General features: G+C 40.1%; 1 protein-coding gene across 3 annotated transcripts in view; it reads left to right on the plus strand.

Annotated features, from left to right (window-relative positions):
* Positions 1 to 18584, plus strand: part of LOC122556038 (mucin-4-like) — a 39229-nt gene that overhangs the window by 15289 nt on the left and 5356 nt on the right. The window contains exons 8-18 of one of the 3 annotated variants that reach the window (XM_043702423.1): positions 463 to 622; positions 723 to 821; positions 3873 to 3989; positions 5220 to 5336; positions 6567 to 6683; positions 8415 to 8603; positions 11337 to 11452; positions 12559 to 12617; positions 15585 to 15790; positions 16290 to 16458; positions 18257 to 18445. In XM_043702423.1, the coding sequence (XP_043558358.1) occupies positions 463 to 622; positions 723 to 821; positions 3873 to 3989; positions 5220 to 5336; positions 6567 to 6683; positions 8415 to 8603; positions 11337 to 11452; positions 12559 to 12617; positions 15585 to 15790; positions 16290 to 16458; positions 18257 to 18445 (1538 nt within the window). The remainder of the gene's footprint in view (positions 1 to 462; positions 623 to 722; positions 822 to 3872; positions 3990 to 5219; positions 5337 to 6566; positions 6684 to 8414; positions 8604 to 11336; positions 11453 to 12558; positions 12618 to 15584; positions 15791 to 16289; positions 16459 to 18256; positions 18446 to 18584) is intronic. The other 2 variants (XM_043702424.1, XM_043702425.1) reach the window with 2 other exon arrangements.

The raw sequence follows: 18584 nt of genomic DNA on the forward strand, positions 1-18584 counted from the left end.
AACCTGCAATCTTCTTCCTGACCTCTCCGCCCCCACCCCCACTCCGGCCTATCACCTTCATCTTAACCTCCTTCCACCTATCGCATTTCCAACGCCCCTCCCCCAAGTCCCTCCTCCCTACCTTTTATCTTAGCCTGCTTGGCACACTCTCCTCATTCCTGAAGAAGGGCTCACGCCTGAAACGCCGATTCTCCTGCTCCTTGGATGCTGCCTGACCTGCTGTGCTTTTCCAGCAACACATTTTCAGCTAAAGGGATTAAGTTGCTTACTTCTGTTCTTCCTTTGTTCCTATACCATTTCTGTTCTGAATTGCTCCATTTAGTACAATAACGCAACATAATGAAAGAAGTTGTGCTTTCTCATAAATCTTTGCTTAATATAATTTTAAACTGTTTAACCCTCCATTTCCTCATGAAGAACATTCATCACTAACCAAAAGTATTGTCCATTGCTTTTCTACAGAAAGCTGCTTGTAACTGTACCACTAACTTTACTGGTACCAACTGTGAAAATGAAATTGACGTGTGTCAGACAGTTAGCTGTTTCTCAGGGGGAAACTGTTCCTCTTCCGGTTGTGAGTCCTGTCCCAGGGGATTGACAGGAAATGGCATACGTTGCACTGGTAACACACTTCTAAAGGTCATATTTCACAAAGGTTATGCAAAATGTGTATATCTATATATATATATATCTCAGGTAACTTCCTGCATATTTCCTAACAGACATAGATGAGTGTACGAGTGAAAACTCCTGTTCTCCAAATGCAACATGCACCAATATCGTGCAAAGTTATAACTGTGTCTGCAACTCAGGATTTTCAGGTATGGGAAACCAAATTATACAGTGTAATGACATAATCGGATTTTTGTACAATTACTTAGATTCCTTAAACAAATCTTAGTAAATTCATCAAGTTTTCAGCTCTGCTATTTTTTAAGTCACAAATTTCTTGGCAAAATATGAAGAAAACACATTAAATCATATGTGTAGGTCTTTCTTTTTCATGAAACAATTTGCTATTCCAATCAAAGTCAAATTTTCCCCGAGTATCTCCAATTAACTGATTGGATGACTCCATTTAAAAGCTTATTTTGTCCAGGCGAATAAATAATTTGCAAATCTATTCTTCCAGCATTTCATTAGAAGTAAAATAACTCAAGGAAAAGCTAATTCTTAAAGACACCCATCAACTTGATTGAGTTTTTTGAAGAAGTAACAAAGAGGATTGAGGAGGGCAGTGGACGTGATTTATATAGACTTCAGTAAGTTGTTCAACAAGGTTCCCCATGGGATACTGGTGAGCAAGGTTAGATCACATGGAATATAGGGAGAACTAGCTATTTGGATACAGAACTGGCTCGAAGGGAGAAGACAGAGAGTGGTGGAGGGTTGTTTTTCAGACTGGAGGCCTGTGACCAGTGGAGTGCCATAAGGATTGGTGCTGGGTCCACTACTTTTCGTCATTTATATAAATGATTTGAATGTGAACATAGGAGATATAATTAGTAAGTTTGCAGATGACACCACAATTGGAGGTATAGCGGACAGCGAAAAAGATTACCTCAGATTACAATAGGATCTTGATCAGTTGGGTCAATGGGCTAAGGTATGGCAGATGGAGTTTAATTTAGATAAATGTGAGGTGCTGCATTTTGGGAAAGCAATTCTTAGCAGGAATTACACACTTCATGGCAAGGTCCAAGGGAGTGTTGCTGAACAAAGGGACCTTGGATTGCAGGAGAAAGTGAGGTCTGCAGATGCTGGAGATCAGAGCTGAAAATGTGTTGCTGGAAAAGCGCAGCAGGTCAGGCAGCATCCAGGGAACAGGAGAATCGACGTTTCGGGCATAAGCCCTTCCTGAAGAAGGGCTTATGCCCGAAACATCGATTCTCCTGTTCCCTGGATACTGCCTGACCTGCTGCGCTCGACCTTGGATTGCAGGTTTATAGCTCATTGAATGTAGAGTCGCAGGCAGATAGGATAGTGAAGAAGGCGTTTGGTATGCTTTCCTTTGTTGGTCAGAGCATCGAGTACAGGAGTTGGGAGGTCATGTTGCGGCTGTATAGGACGTTGGTTAGGCCACTCTTGGAATATTGCATTCAGTTCTGGTCTCCTTCCTATCGGAAGGATATTGTGAAATTTAAAAGGGTTCAGAAAAGATTTACAAGGATGTTGCCAAGGTTGGAGGATTTGAGCTATAGGGAGAGGCTGATTGGGTGGGGCTGTTTTCCCTGGAGCTTCGAAGGCTGACGGGTGACCTCATAGAGGTTTATAAAATCAAGAGGCACATGGATAGGATAAAGAGACAAAGTCTTTTCCCTTGGATGGGGGAGTGCAAAACTAGACGGCATAGGTTTAGGGTGAGAGAGGAAAGATATAAAAGGGACCTAAGTGGCAAGTCTTTCACGCAGAGGGTGGTACGTGTATGGAATGAGCTGCCAGAGGAAGTGGCGGCGGCTGGTACAATTGCAACATTTAAGAGGCATTTGGATGGGTATATGAATAGGAACAGCTTTGAGGGATATGGACCAAGTGCTGGCAAATGGGACTAGATAAGGTTGGGATATCTGGTCGGCATGGACGAGCTGGACCGAAGGCTCTGTCTCTGTGCTGTATATCTTTATGACTCGATCAAAGGTTTTTTATTAGTGTTTCCAAATGCAAAATTTAAATTTTATAGAATGCAAAACATTTTCAAAATGACATCATTAACAATAGCAAAATTAAATCTATCCATTGAATACAGACCTGAACGTGTCTCTATCATTCTTCACAAAACAAACTAATTAATAACTACCTCAGTGACACAATAGAGGGAAACCTAATGCATTACCCAATCTCACCTTGCTAGGGGGGGTCATTTAGTCATGTGGGAGAGTGGCAATGGACACCACACGACCTACTCACCTCTGTCAGTATTACAACCAGATGCAAGACCACTCATGGACTCCTAACTGAAAATACACCCATTCACATTCAGAACTTTAAGTGGCCAATTAATCTTGCAGCAAACAAGCCTGTTGCCATTTCAGAGTGTCAAATAAAAAATCTTGCAGCTTAATTTTGGCTTCCAGTGATAATGGATTGGATTACTTTTTGTAAGCCACTTAGTGCCTGATCGAGGGACCGAACATTGAGAAGGAGTGGCCTGTGAGAGTCCTGTTCCATCAAACCATCAGCAGCCACCACAGCTCCACGGCCGGAGCCATCACAGCTGTCAGCCTCTGATTGATTGTTTGCTCTTGATGACATCCATTAAATAGCAGCCAAATTGATACAAACATTCACTGCAAATTTCCACAATATCTGGAGTGTAATTTTAGAGAAGAGGGTCCTGTCAGTTTATGGCATATGTGATATCAAAGAAAATTTGATTTACTTTATTGTTGTCATGTATCTAAGTATAGTGAAAAGTTTTGTTCTGTGAGCAGTGCAGATAGGTCATAGCAAACAAGGACATACAGATCATAGATTGCTCAGAGAGAGCAAGGCATACAAGGTTACGGTTGCACAAGAGGTGCACAAAAGCAAGGTCAATATTACATTTGAAATTCAAGATGTTCGTTTAGCAGTCTAATAACATCAGGGAAGAGGCTGTTCGTCATCCTTGTTGGTGCATGTGTTCAAGCTTCTGTACCTTCTGTCTGATAGAAGAGGTTGGAAGAGAATATTATCAGGGTGGAAAGCTTTTTGACGTTAGTAGGCTTTCTGCAGCAACAAGAAGTGTGGATGGAATTCATGGATTTGGGTTTGGCTTCAGTCATGCTAATTGTGGACAAAGCTGCCCACAATGATGTTTAAAGAACATAAGAAAATTAACGGTAAACATTCCATTTCTAAACTCCAAACTTCTATTTCTACTTCAATTCTAGGCAACGGGTCATCCTGCATCGTCATTAATCCATGTGACAGTTCACCATGTTCACCCAATGCTGACTGCACTAACACAACAGGGAATTTCAGCTGCACGTGTAAAGAAGGATTCACAGGTAACATAGCAACCAGTCCAATCTGCTGTAATATGCTCTTTCAAATGAAAAACTCAGATTTAATTTAAACCAGGCCTTGGGACTAGCCAATCTAAAATATATTGCAGATATTACTTGATTTTCTTCTGCAAATTGCAAATCAATTCATGAATATTTAGTTTATCTCCTGTGGCAATGCTGCAGATAAATCAGAGTGACAAGTAGTTTACCAATGACTGAAGAGATACTCAGTGAGTGAGACTCTGCAAAAGGAATGCATATAGAACTGTCAATATTCACAGCCACTGGCCTTGATCTTTTAATCTGTAGCTGATTGGAGACTGGATGCACCCAACAGAGGTGCACTTTGAGCCCTCACAAGTCTCAACCCACTGACTATTCAAAATTCCCACGGAAATTTAAACTTCCAATGAGCAATTTCCCCATCTCCAGAACCCACTGAAAAGATGTCCTATTCTGAGGTAAAGTCAGAGATTTGGAGGGATCTGACTCTTTACATGGATGGTTACCCAGGAAATATTACAGGAAGAAGATCTGATTGAACTATTACATTTCACAGCCACCACGGTTCCATGGCCCAATCAGTCAGAGCTGCCAGTCTGTGATTGACAGCTTGCTCTTGATCACCTCCGTTAAAAACTAATCAAATTTGAACAAACATTCACTGTGAATTTCCACAATGCCTGTTGTGTAATTATTGAGGAGAGGGTTTACCAGTTTATGGCTTACAAGATACTCAGAAAAATAACAAAATCCAGGAGAGATTGCGTGTTGTGAGAGAGGGGGAAATATATGTAAAGAGATACAATGACAGAAGGTAAAGTACATCACTGCGCTAAAATTCCAGGTGCTGGCAGAGACTGACAAATCCCTCAGGGATATTGCATTAATGGCATTCTACAAAACTCTACGTTGCCTCATAGACTCTCGTTCAGTCTAATTCCCAGGACAATTAGCCAAATAGGATTATTAACATGTAACTGAAGAATTAAATTTGTGGATGTTTTATCATCAATTTAAGTTCCATCTTCATTGACTTGGAAATGATCAATTATTGTTATTTCCAAGTGTTGGAAATCATTGAAATTGCTGGATTCTTCAATAAACTACTGACGGTATGATGCTAATTGTGGACAAAGCTGCCCATGATGATGTTTAAAGAACATAAGAAAATTAACAGTAAACATTCCATTTCTAAACTCCAACCTTCTATTTCTCCTTCAATTCTAGGCAACGGGTCATCCTGCAGCATCATTAATCCATGTGACAGTTCACCATGTTCACCCAATGCTGACTGCACTAACACAGCAGGGAGTTTTAGCTGCTCGTGTAAAGAAGGATTCACAGGTAACATAGCAACTAGTCCAATCTGCTATAGTATGCTCTTTCAAATGAACCACTCAGATTTAATTTAAACCAGACCTTGTGATTAGCCAATCTAAAATATATTGCAGATATTATTTGATTTTCTTCTGCAAATTGCAAATCAATTCATGAATATTTAGTTTATCACCTGTGGCAATGCTGCAGATAAATCAGAGTGACAAGTAGTTTACCAATGACTGAAGAGATACTCAGTGAGTGAGACTCTGCAAAAGGAATGCATATGGAACTGTCAATATTCACAGCCACTGGCCTTGATCTTCTAATCTGTAGCTGGTTGGAGACTGGGTGCACCCGACAGAGGTGCACTTTGAGCCCTCACAAGTCTCAACCCACTGACTATTCAAAATTCCCACGGAAATTTAAACTTCCAATGAGCAATTTCCCCATCTCCAGAACCCACTGAAAAGATGTCCTATTCTGAGGTAAAGTCAGAGATTTGGAGGGATCTGACTCTTTACATGGATGGTTACCCAGGAAATATTACAGGAAGAAGATCTGATTGAACTATTACATTTCACAGCCACCACGGTTCCATGGCCCAATCAGTCAGAGCTGCCAGTCTGTGATTGACAGCTTGCTCTTGATCACCTCCGTTAAAAACTAATCAAATTTGAACAAACATTCACTGTGAATTTCCACAATACCTGTTGTGTAATTATTGAGGAGAGGGTTTACCAGTTTATGGCTTACATGATACTCAGAAAAATAACAAAATCCAGGAGAGATTGCGTGTTGTGAGAGAGGGGGAAATATATGTAAAGAGATACAATGACAGAAGGTAAAGTACATCACTGCGCTAAAATTCCAGGTGCTGGCAGAGACTGACAAATCCCTCAGGGATATTGCATTAATGGCATTCTACAAAACTCTACGTTGCCTCATAGACTCTCGTTCAGTCTAATTCCCAGGACAATTAGCCAAATAGGATTATTAACATGTAACTGAAGAATTAAATTTGTGGATGTTTTATCATCAATTTAAGTTCCATCTTCATTGACTTGGAAATGATCAATTATTGTTATTTCCAAGTGTTGGAAATCATTGAAATTGCTGGATTCTTCAATAAACTACTGACGGTATGATGCTAATTGTGGACAAAGCTGCCCATGATGATGTTTAAAGAACATAAGAAAATTAACAGTAAACATTCCATTTCTAAACTCCAACCTTCTATTTCTCCTTCAATTCTAGGCAACGGGTCATCCTGCAGCATCATTAATCCATGTGACAGTTCACCATGTTCACCCAATGCTGACTGCACTAACACAGCAGGGAGTTTTAGCTGCTCGTGTAAAGAAGGATTCACAGGTAACATAGCAATCAGTCCAATCTGCTGTAATATGCTCTTACAAATGAAAAACTCAGATTTAATTTAAACCAGGCCTTGGGACTAACCAATCTAAAATATATTGCAGATATTATTTGATTTTCTTCTGCAAATTGCAAATCAATTCATGAATATTTAGTTTATCACCTGTGGCAATGCTGCAGATAAATCAGAGTGACAAGTAGTTTACCAATGACTGAAGAGATACTCAGTGAGTGAGACTCTGCAAAAGGAATGCATATGGAACTGTCAATATTCACAGCCACTGGCCTTGATCTTCTAATCTGTAGCTGGTTGGAGACTGGGTGCACCCGACAGAGGTGCACTTTGAGCCCTCACAAGTCTCAACCCACTGACTATTCAAAATTCCCACGGAAATTTAAACTTCCAATGAGCAATTTCCCCATCTCCAGAACCCACTGAAAAGATGTCCTATTCTGAGGTAAAGTCAGAGATTTGGAGGGATCTGACTCTTTACATGGATGGTTACCCAGGAAATATTACAGGAAGAAGATCTGATTGAACTATTACATTTCACAGCCACCACGGTTCCATGGCCCAATCAGTCAGAGCTGCCAGTCTGTGATTGACAGCTTGCTCTTGATCACCTCCGTTAAAAACTAATCAAATTTGAACAAACATTCACTGTGAATTTCCACAATACCTGTTGTGTAATTATTGAGGAGAGGGTTTACCAGTTTATGGCTTACATGATACTCAGAAAAATAACAAAATCCAGGAGAGATTGCGTGTTGTGAGAGAGGGGGAAATATATGTAAAGAGATACAATGACAGAAGGTAAAGTACATCACTGCGCTAAAATTCCAGGTGCTGGCAGAGACTGACAAATCCCTCAGGGATATTGCATTAATGGCATTCTACAAAACTCTACGTTGCCTCATAGACTCTCGTTCAGTCTAATTCCCAGGACAATTAGCCAAATAGGATTATTAACATGTAACTGAAGAATTAAATTTGTGGATGTTTTATCATCAATTTAAGTTCCATCTTCATTGACTTGGAAATGATCAATTATTGTTATTTCCAAGTGTTGGAAATCATTGAAATTGCTGGATTCTTCAATAAACTACTGACGGTATGATGCTAATTGTGGACAAAGCTGCCCATGATGATGTTTAAAGAACATAAGAAAATTAACAGTAAACATTCCATTTCTAAACTCCAACCTTCTATTTCTCCTTCAATTCTAGGCAACGGGTCATCCTGCAGCATCCTATGGCTCGGTGCAGAGCCCAACTGCAGCCAGCACCCAGACCTCTGGCAATAAAGATCAATCCTCAAGAGCTAGTATTTCTGGAAGTAGTCATGCAAAACCAAGACTATTCCCAATATCCACTAACCATCACAATGATGAAAACTAATACCTGACTTGCAAATGCTTGATGCTGGTATTGAGTAGCAACGTATATGAAATACATTATCATGTTGTTGAATTCCTGTGAGACTTGGCTGTCATCACTTCAAACGAAAGCCGTTTGCATGTGGGTAAGTTGCATCTCTTCCACCAAATGTGATGCACCTCCTGGATGTAATATTTGGTGGAAACTGAGAAACCAATCAAAAATATATTCACATTAAAGCTAAAGTAATTAATTATTAAGTAGATGTTAACTGTACAAGCATTTATTTTTATTCCAGACATCTGCCTATATAAAATCCTAATATGCGTTCTTTTTATTATCGAACTTTAGGAAATGGTACCACCTGTCTTGCGGGTCCATGTTCCAATTTCACTTGTCCTTCCTCATTCTGCAACAATGGAGGAACCTGTCTACCAGACCCTGCTGATAACTGCAAACCATTGTGCCAGTGTCCAAGTCAGTACAAAGGAGAGCGATGCACAGATCCAGAACAGCAATTCATAGCACAACCTCTGTCAAGTATGTTCAAATATCTGATATACTGTAACTTCAGAAGTTTGTCATTCCATTTCATTACTATTCAATAATTTTAAACACAAGTAATAGGATTGTTCTCATGCTGTTTTAAAATATGAGTCAAATACTTGTCTTGTGCCAGCAATGTGGTTGACTCTTAACTGCCATCTGAAATGGGATAAATATTCACTCAGTTCAAGGGGAGTACAAAATGGGCAGCAAAAGTGGACCATACCAGTGATGCCCAAGTCCATGAATGAAAGAATAAAGTTTATGAAATTCAACTGATAATAGAATGAAGAATTTGCCTTTATGAAAGCATATTTCCCAAGTACCCAAAGTGATATCAATGCCAATTAAATACTTTTCAAAAACAATCAATATTCTTTGCTGGAATACTGCAGAGATGTTGGCCAGAGGTTAAGGGTGGTGTGTTGAAATGGCAGGCGACTGGAAGCTTAGAATGTTTTTAGTGATAGAACATAGGTTTCTGTGAAGTAGTCATCCAGTCTATGCTTCATCCCACCAACATCCACATCCAGAGGATTATTAGCCACCATTTCTGCCACATGCAGCGAGATGTCACCACCAGAAACATATTCTTTTCCCCTTCCTTGTCAGATTTCTGCAGGCACTGTTCCCTCTGGGACACTCTGGTCCATCCCTTCTTTACTCCCAACACCCCACTGCAGCCCCTTGGCACCTTCCCCTGCAACTGCAGAAGGTGTTACATATGTCCATTTAGTTCCTCACCCCTCAGTACCCAAGAGCCCAAGCATACCTTCCAAGTGAAGTAGCACTTTGCCTGCACTTCACACAATCTAGTCTATTGCATTTGTTGCTCACAATGTAGTCTCCTCTACATTGGGGAAACAAAGCGTAGACTGGATGTCTGCTTCACAGAACACCTACATTCTATCAGCAAAAAACACCCTAAACGTCCAGTTGCCTGCTACTTCAACACATCTGGTAAAAACAAGGAATGCAGATGCTGGAAACCAGAGTCTAGATTAGAGTGGTGCTGGAAAAGCACAGCAGTTCAGGCAGCATCCGAGGAGCAGTAAAATCGACATTTCGGGCAAAAGCCCTTCATCAGGAATACTTCAACACACCACCCTGTTCCCTGGCCAACATCTCTCTCTCAGGCTTACTGCAGTGCTCCAGTGAGTTCAGCGTTAGCTGGAAGGACAGCACCTCATTTTCTGGTTGGGGACACTGCAGCCCTCTAGACTTGACATCAAGTTTACAAACTTTAGGGCTTGAACTCTCCCATGTCCTTACCTCAACTCCCACACTCCAGGCCTTGTTATCACATAGTCTGCTATTACATATAACCCATTGTTAGCCATTAACAATCCTAATTTACATTTATTCACCCTCCAAGCTAAATTGTTATCTATTATTTTATCTGTCCAACTGTTCTTCTCTCTCTTTGGACTTTATCTCCACCTAATATTTACTCCTTGCCCCCTCCCCCCACTCTATTTTTTGCGTATAAACCAGCAGTTTCCTAGCTACCAACAGTTCTGAGGAAGGACCACTCCACCCAAAATGTTAACTCTGATTTCTGTTCACCAAGGATAGTGGCTCAGTGGCTCAGTGGTTAGCACTGCTGCCTCACAGCGCCAGGGACCCAGGTTTGATTCCACCCTCGGGCGACTATCAATCTGGAGTTTGCACATTCTCTCTGTGTTTGCGTGGGTTTCCTGCAGTTACTCCAGTTTCATTCCGCAGTCCAAAGATGTGCAGGTTATGTGAAAAATCACACACCACCAGGTTATAGTCCAACAGGTTTAATTGTTGCTCTGAAAGCTAGTGTGCTTCCAATTAGACATGTTGTACTATAACCTGGTGTTGTGTGATTTTTAACTTTGTACACCCCAGTCCAACACCAGCATCTCCAAATCAGGTTAAGTGAATTATCCATGGGAAAAGCAGAAATAGGGTTGAAGTGGGTCTGGGTGGAATGCTATTTGGAGGGTTGGTATGGACCTGATGGGCTAAATGGCCTGCTTCCACACTGTAAGAATTCTAAAATGCTGCCAGACCTGCTGAACTTTATCTGCAATTTCATTTTTGTTTCTGATTTACAGCATCGGCAGTTCTTTTGGTTTTTATCATGATTCTTTCATGGACAAACACAGTAATTGGTTTAAATGTAGCAAGGAGTTAAAAGGCTTAATGTATCATTCTTTAATGGCATTTAATGTACTTATAGCCATTGAGGATTCAATTTCACCTTTCTGAAATTCTGGTCATGAGATGCTAAATGTCACCATTATCTTACAATGGTGTTGCTCAGAATTTGAAAATTGGACCAGACCAGTATAATAGCAAGTAGCCAAACGGTATTATCACTGGACTATTATTTTGGAGACCCAAGAAATGTTCTGGGGACCAGAGTTTGAATCCCACCATGGCAAATGGTAGGAATTTCAGGGAAGGAAACGGTTATCCTTACCTCATCTAGCCTACATGCAACTCCAGACCAACAGAATGTGGTTGACTCCAAACTGACCTCTGGACAATTCGGGATAGACAATGAATAATGACTTGAGCAGCCACACCCACATCCTGAGAATGCATTTTTTAAAAACATTTCCCTTTCCTGAAGGTAGTTTGCATTTGGAGCGTACAACCAGGAGTAAAATGTCAGCTTTCAGAATTTTCTTCCTTGACTTAGAGTAGCATTTACGCATCCCAATTGAGAAACTATGTTTTTGCTTCTTGTTTCAGCTCTTCCAAAGAGATCTGTTAATATTACATTGACCCTACCGAATGTTGATGTGAATGTCTTAAGAAACACAAGCAGCACAGACTACGGGACTCTGAGTACTCTCACTGCAAGAAGGGTATGATCTGATTGACTATTGTTTGCAATAGTGAAAACCAATGGTGATTTAACAGATCATGGACATGTAAATTGCTCTGAGGCAATAAATTCTTATATTTAGTTATGATCAAGTGAGCAGAGATAAGAAAATAAGAAATATGAGCGGGAATTGGCCATTTGGCTCCTTTACGCCAACCATACAATTCAACAAGGTGATGGCTGATCTGTCCCAGGTCACAACTCCTTTTTCATGCCAGCACAACATAGCCCTCAATTCCCCGATATTTCAAAAACCTCCTTTCCAAATACTTTCGGTGATCTAACTGCCATAAGGAAATTCATTTAAAAATATATTTAAATTCATTTAAAACTGAGATGTGACGGAATTCCTTCTCCCGGAAATTCTCTATCCCAGAGAGTCATGAAGGTTAGATCACTGAAAGTATTTAAGGCGGGGGGCGGGGGGGTAGATAGATTTTTTAAATATCGGGTAGTTGAAGGCTATAGTAAGCAGACACAAAAGAGGAGTTGAGGCCTTGGACATATTAGCTATTACCTTTTATAGAATGGCAGAACCCCCAAACTTCAGTATTACTCCTATTTCTTATGTTCTCACGTTCACTGAGTCATAATACAGTTGAATTAGTTAGGAAAACATTGAGACTGCACTTTTGACCAGTGTCCCCACCAAACAATTTCACTCTGGCCCAAAATTTGCCAGTTGACCTCAAAGAAAGTTCAGGCCCAAAACCTTGGCTTAGCTGGTCAGCCTAAAAGTCAAAAGCTACTATTCTGTATTTTCCAATGAAACAGGAGAACAAGAAAGTGTTTATATTTTCTCAGGTAGTTACTTGGTTGAGTATGCACCACATAGTGCACAGACTGCACTGCCACTACACAAGGCAATGTATGCGTTGTTGTGGCTGATTTTGTTTTTAAACATTTCTTTTTCAAAAGAATTATTGCATGATCTTAAAGAAGAATTATTGCTGAGGAAATATGCAAAAGATTATGATAAAAAATGAAATTCCAGTATTAGTTTACCTGGTAGTTCAGAAAATCATTATGTTCTAAGATTTACCATGAAGATGAAGATTTAACTAATGATTCCTTTAAATTCCTTAGGTCCTTGGTTTTCTCCAAAATGTGCCACACTTTGCTGAGAATCCGAAAATTCTTTTCTGGTTGGTACAGTTTAAGTTACAATAAAAATATATTTATTTTAAAACCATAAAGTAAGTACTGTGAAATAAATATTACTCTCCATTGGTTGGAGTCATACCTGGCAAAAAGGAAGATGTTTGTGGTTTTGGAGGTGAAGTCATCTCAGCTGTAGGGCATCTCTGCAAGAGTTTCTTAGGGTGGTGCCCTCAGCCCAATCATCTTTAACCACTTCATCACTGATCCTCCCTCCATCATAAGGTCAAAAGTCCGGATGCTCGCTCATGTTTGCACAATGTTCAGCACTATCTGCAGCTTCTCAGATACTGAAGTAATTTATATTCAAATGCAATAAAATATGGACAACATTCAGGCTTTGCCTGAAATGTGACAAGTAATATCTGAGTAACATAAATGTCAGGCAATTATCATTTCAATAACAGGCAGTCTAACCATTGCCTCTTGACATTCAATATTGTTACCATCACTGAATCCCATACTATCAGCATCCTTGGGGTTGCCATTGAGCAGAAACTGACTTGGATTCACCATATACTTACAGTGGCTACATGAGCAAGTCAGAAGCTAGGAATACTGCAGCAATTATCTAACCTTCTGATTCCCCAAAGCCAATCCACCATCTGCAAGACATAAGCCAGGAGTATGATGGAATACTTTCCCCACTTGCCTGGATGGGTGTAGGTCTAGAAACACTCAATAAGCTTGACACCATCCAGGACAAAGCAGCCTACTTGACTGACATCACTCCACAAGCATCCACTCCCTCTACCTCCAACAGCAGTGTGTACTACCTACAGGATGCACTGCAGAAATCCTGCCAAAGATTATGAGACAACACCTTTCAATTCCAAAATCACTTCCATCTGGAAGGACAAGGGCATCACATACATGGGAACACAACCACCTACAAGCCTCCCCCCACCCCACCCCACCCCAAACACACACACACACAAAGTTCAGCAGAAACACAGAAAAATTGATTGTAAGGGTCCATATCTCATACAATACATGCTGCTTACAAACAAAGAGAAGAATTGAGTGCCATTGCAATGGTTGTTGAGAATGTCATGAGCATGCTGAGGTCCTGAACTCTCCCCATTTAGAGATTACCAACTGCATTGTTCTACAACACAAAAAATTGTCAGCATAAAGTGACTATTGCCCATTCAGTGCATATATTCAATGTGATACTGAGGCTGGTAGACTTCTGTACTGGCACTGTTAGACTGAGTGATACCTCTGGGAGTGTTGGTTCAGTGAGTAGATAGTGCTATTTACTATTGTGAAGTTCCTCCTCTTCCTGCACTGAACCTAGGTACCAGTGTTGACCCCATGGGCATGATGCCACTGCTACGTCTGTCCATGCCACCTTGGCGAGACTGTCATGTCCCTTGCTGCCATTCTTGAGAACGGAATTTCTTGCCTTTCCTGGATGGTTTGGAGAAGTCTTGTTTTGTCTATTATATCTCCAGGGGTTATTTCTCTCAGGACATCCCGTGAAAACCTCTCATATTAATATGATTATAGTATTGTTTTAAAGTCAGATTGTTCGGATACCTGCCTAACTTAGCTGGAAGCCTTTTAGATATATAGACATATGACCAGTAGGAGCTGCTGGTTACCCAGTCTAGATTCTATCTGATAAGTCAAAAATATTTTCTTGGACCAGCAAGAACAGTGGAACTCTCTAAATCCCATGATGAACATCGAGTCTGGTGGTATTCCAGAGTACTCTTCTTTTCATCCCAATTTTCTCATACCCAATCACTTTTCATTTCTCTGCCTCTTTCTGAAGTTATGTACACTGTTCTGCAAGGAGAAAAAGCAGAGAACTGTTAGTGCTATAAATAGATTATGTGAAGATAAGCAAATGACAATGTTTATGGAGGATGATTGTGAGGTATAGGGTGAGGGTGAGTTTAAGTGTTGTCTATTTATTATAGTATGTGTTAGAGAGTGATAAAAGGAGTGGACTTCTAAGGTGTATTGATCTGTTAACAAGTTGTATAGGAGAGTAGTGGGATAGTCACTGTATTGGGATTAGCAGCTGAACGTGTTGGCCATCTTTCCTTTCCCATGCCCCTGAGGTTCTGGATTCATATATTGCACTGTCTCCACATTCTGCTTACTTCCATGACCATGGTCAGAAGTTACATGACACCAGGTTGTAGTCCAACAGATTTATTTGAAATCATAAGCTTTCAGTGTGCTGCCCCTTTGTCAGATGAAAATATGAAAATGGTGTCCTCTTCTTCCTGTCCTTGGGAAAAATCACTGTGTGCAGCACCTCAGATTCTACAGCAGGCCCTGCAGACTAGAGTGAGATCCCCAAACAGCAGCATTCCTGCAACTGCTGCAATCCCAGGACTCCACATTAGTTCAGACTTTCTGATTGATGCTCAGGTCCTTTTAATTAAATCTTTCTATTGACAGAATTGATGTGTCATTTCATGCAGTTCTGGGCACCATGTTTTTGAAGGCTGTGTGAATGGAATTATTGTTGCAAACTGTTTCCGCACCCTCTCTCTAAATCAGAGATGGATAAATTGGAGAAATTATTGTTTTTTGATTGTCGAGGGGAGTGTTCAACATCATGAGAGGTTTCGACAGATAAAGCAAAATTATTAGCAGTAGGGTCACACACCTGAGAAGGGATTTAAAGTAAGTGGCAAAAGAATCAAAGGTGACATAAGTTTTTTTTTCATATGGGTGCTTAGAATGTGAAAGCACTGCCTGAAAGGCTGCTGGAAGTCAACTTAAGTGTGGCTTTCAAAGGGGTGTTGGATACATACCTGAAGGGAAAGATATTGCATGGCTATGAGGAGAAGGCCAGGGAATGGGACTGCTCTTGCAGAGAGCCAGGTACCTGCTTAATAGCCAAATGGCTTCCTCCTATAGTAAAAGTATACGATGATTCTGTCGTAACATATAAACAAGCTGACGAATTTATCTCTGCTGCTTACCAACAGGTCACAGGGGAATAATGTAATGACTTCTGTTGAGTCGTTATTCAGTTACAATGGACAGAAGGCTGTAATTGATTTCCTAAATAATGAATTACATGGTGCAATTTTGGAAGCTTTTAATGGCAAACAACGGTTTACTCGTGCTCTACATCCTGATAATGTTACTTTTGGAAATTTAAGAGAAGCAGATATTCAAGATATAATTAAATGTAAGTGCAAGATTTTAACATTTGATAGTTGATATAAGATTTATTTAAAGTTGGCTTTAAGCCCAGCAGGCACCAGAAAAAATGCAGTAAGTCCAGAACATTAAACACATGTAATGTTCATTGAGAGTACATTGTCAAATAACTTCATCAAGTTTATCAAACTGTATTTGTTATGTGGATTCCCTCTTTAAAGAAAATCAAGAATGCTCGATAAAATATACAACAACAAAAATACCAGAAGAGCAGCTATATAGATTCAATAGATTAATAAAGCTGTTCATCATTTTTCCAATATCTGACATTTATCCTAAAAGCAAAACATAGCTTGTTTCTTTTGCTTTATTTCCATAAAGTATAAAAGTGACCAATTCTGTACACATATTTCACATGTTTTGTATTTTACATATTAGCGTTTAAATCCACACTAATACAACATGAAGATAACACTTGAATGGACACCTTTGACGAAAAAAATGATTGATTTTTGTCCTTATTACAGTATCATATGAAAGTCTACTGCCACATTTCAACTGCAACAATACTGAATTTGCTGGTTACAAGGTCCTGTGGGATGATCAGAATGGAGTGATTTGCCAATCTCCCTGCGAAATGCATTACTGTCTCAATCAAGCAGAGTGCAAACATTTGATAAATGGACCAATGTGCAAGTATAAATGCATTTATTTTAAAACTTAAAACATCTTCTTATCAGAGTAGAAGGAAGTTTTTATTTGTTCTGCATGGATAACTGCATCCTGCCAACTTCATAATATAAAGTGATACCTCAAAATGTTTTCATGTTATCAACTGCTATTAATGCACAGTATAGGAGGATTAGCCATGGGAAAAGTAGAGTTACAGGGAGAGGATAGGCGGTACGTCTGGATGGGATGCTCTTTGGAGGGTCAGTGTGGGCTAAATAGACTGCTTTCGAATTTCATCACTCACTGCCCCCCCCCCAATATCAAATGCTCACATCACTACATGTAATTGAAAATTCTATTCAGTGAAATCTGTCCACCAAAACACAAACTATAGATTTTGAAGATATGTTACCACAGTTACCTCATAAGTGGTCACCAATTCATAAGAAAGTTTTAAATATTTGATGAATTTGTTAAGCAGCAGTTTTGGTCATCTGGTTTGTTTAATTTCACTGAATTGAACAGGTAACTGGTTAGGCAGCACAGCACACTGATTTGGTGCTTCCGTCAAACTTAAATTCAGCCTACATGAGAACTTTTGAAACATTTCCTAAAGTTTTCAGAAATAGCTGAACTGATCACAACTTTATTAACTTAAACATTGCAAAACAAATCAGCAAGAGTGTAAATATAATTCAGCAAAGAGCTAGTTAATGTAGCTCCCAAATGAGCTTCCTAGTTTAGAACAGGATGTTACATAATTGTAAACTGACAAATTTGCATGGTTGTTCAGATTGTATTGGCTGAATATCACATCACCCCACAGGGTTTATTTTCAGCAGAAATGGGGGAGGAAAAGTATATAGGTTAAGTGAGTAGCCCACTAGCTTCTAACCTGTCACTCAGCTCCCCTCACTAATATATAGGAGGGGCACACATTGAAATCGGCAGCCAGCTAGTTGTGTGTTGGCATAGGCAAGCTGGCAATCAGTTTTTAAATTGGTGGAAACATCTTCCCTCAGGTACCAAAACAATCCCTGCACAAAGTCTTACCTCGAATCCATTGGCCATCCAGCATGGACCTGACTGCAGTGCCGGAGCCATTCACCATGGAGCTCCAGTGCTGCCGGGTCAGTGTTGCCTGTGTTGCAGTCCATTATGGCTTGCCAGTTTACTCCAAGCCTTTTGGCAGGCCACTGACTTTCTTCTGGTTGGTGGAATTGTCGTCCTCCTTCTGTTCTCTAACTATGTTGACATGGATTGACAGGGCAGTCTTAAAAGTCATGCCCCCCACCACCACTCCCAAAAAAAATGAGGATTGCAGGTGGCTCTTTCAGCCAGCATGAAGAGGTATGATGTGCACAGATGTGGCACTAGTTGGAATACAGGTTAGGATTTGGCCTGGTCACTAAAGAAAAGGGATGGTATTTTGTTTTACACATTCTACTTGTGACTCACTCATGATGCAAAACTCTCAAACATTCTCCCCAACATCCTCTGTGACAAGGAGCATGTTGGAGCTGGTGAAGATTGCAATCCTGTCCACCCCACCAACATAAAGACTACAAGGATGTTACCACATTATAATTTGTTGACTGCTGCTGCACCATAATTAACTAATGAACACCGAAAATGGAAGTAGCATTCATTACATATCAATATGATGGTAAAAGAGATTTGTGACCTTGATATGGTTAACCTGAACATTTAAAAAAATTAAAATTATAACTTTCCAGAGATCTGATATTAGTCTATAGAGATATCTAGCTATATGCAACATTAATGATATCAGTGCCTCATGCTGTTCAATGCTTTTTCCCAGATGTGTTCCACGCACAATATACTCAAGTTACGGTGATCGCTGTGAACACCTGTCAATGAACCTCAGAGCATTTTTTGGCATTCTTTTTGGTGCCTTAGCTTTCCTGTTGCTACTGATGTTAGCCATCTATTTAATCATCTGGAAGTGCAAAAAACCAGGAAGGGAACGACTCGTAAATGACACAGACAGGTAAACCATTCAGTTTTATATGTCCATGAGCAAGGTAAGGGATTATACAAAATATCAGTCTGTGGAAGTGTAATATTCTGTAGCATTTAAACCTAATGCATGAAGCTATCACCACCAACAAATCAGAAAATGCTGCCAT

This window comes from Chiloscyllium plagiosum, chromosome 13 (genome assembly GCF_004010195.1).
Source record: "Chiloscyllium plagiosum isolate BGI_BamShark_2017 chromosome 13, ASM401019v2, whole genome shotgun sequence".
Lineage (NCBI taxonomy): Eukaryota > Metazoa > Chordata > Chondrichthyes > Orectolobiformes > Hemiscylliidae > Chiloscyllium > Chiloscyllium plagiosum.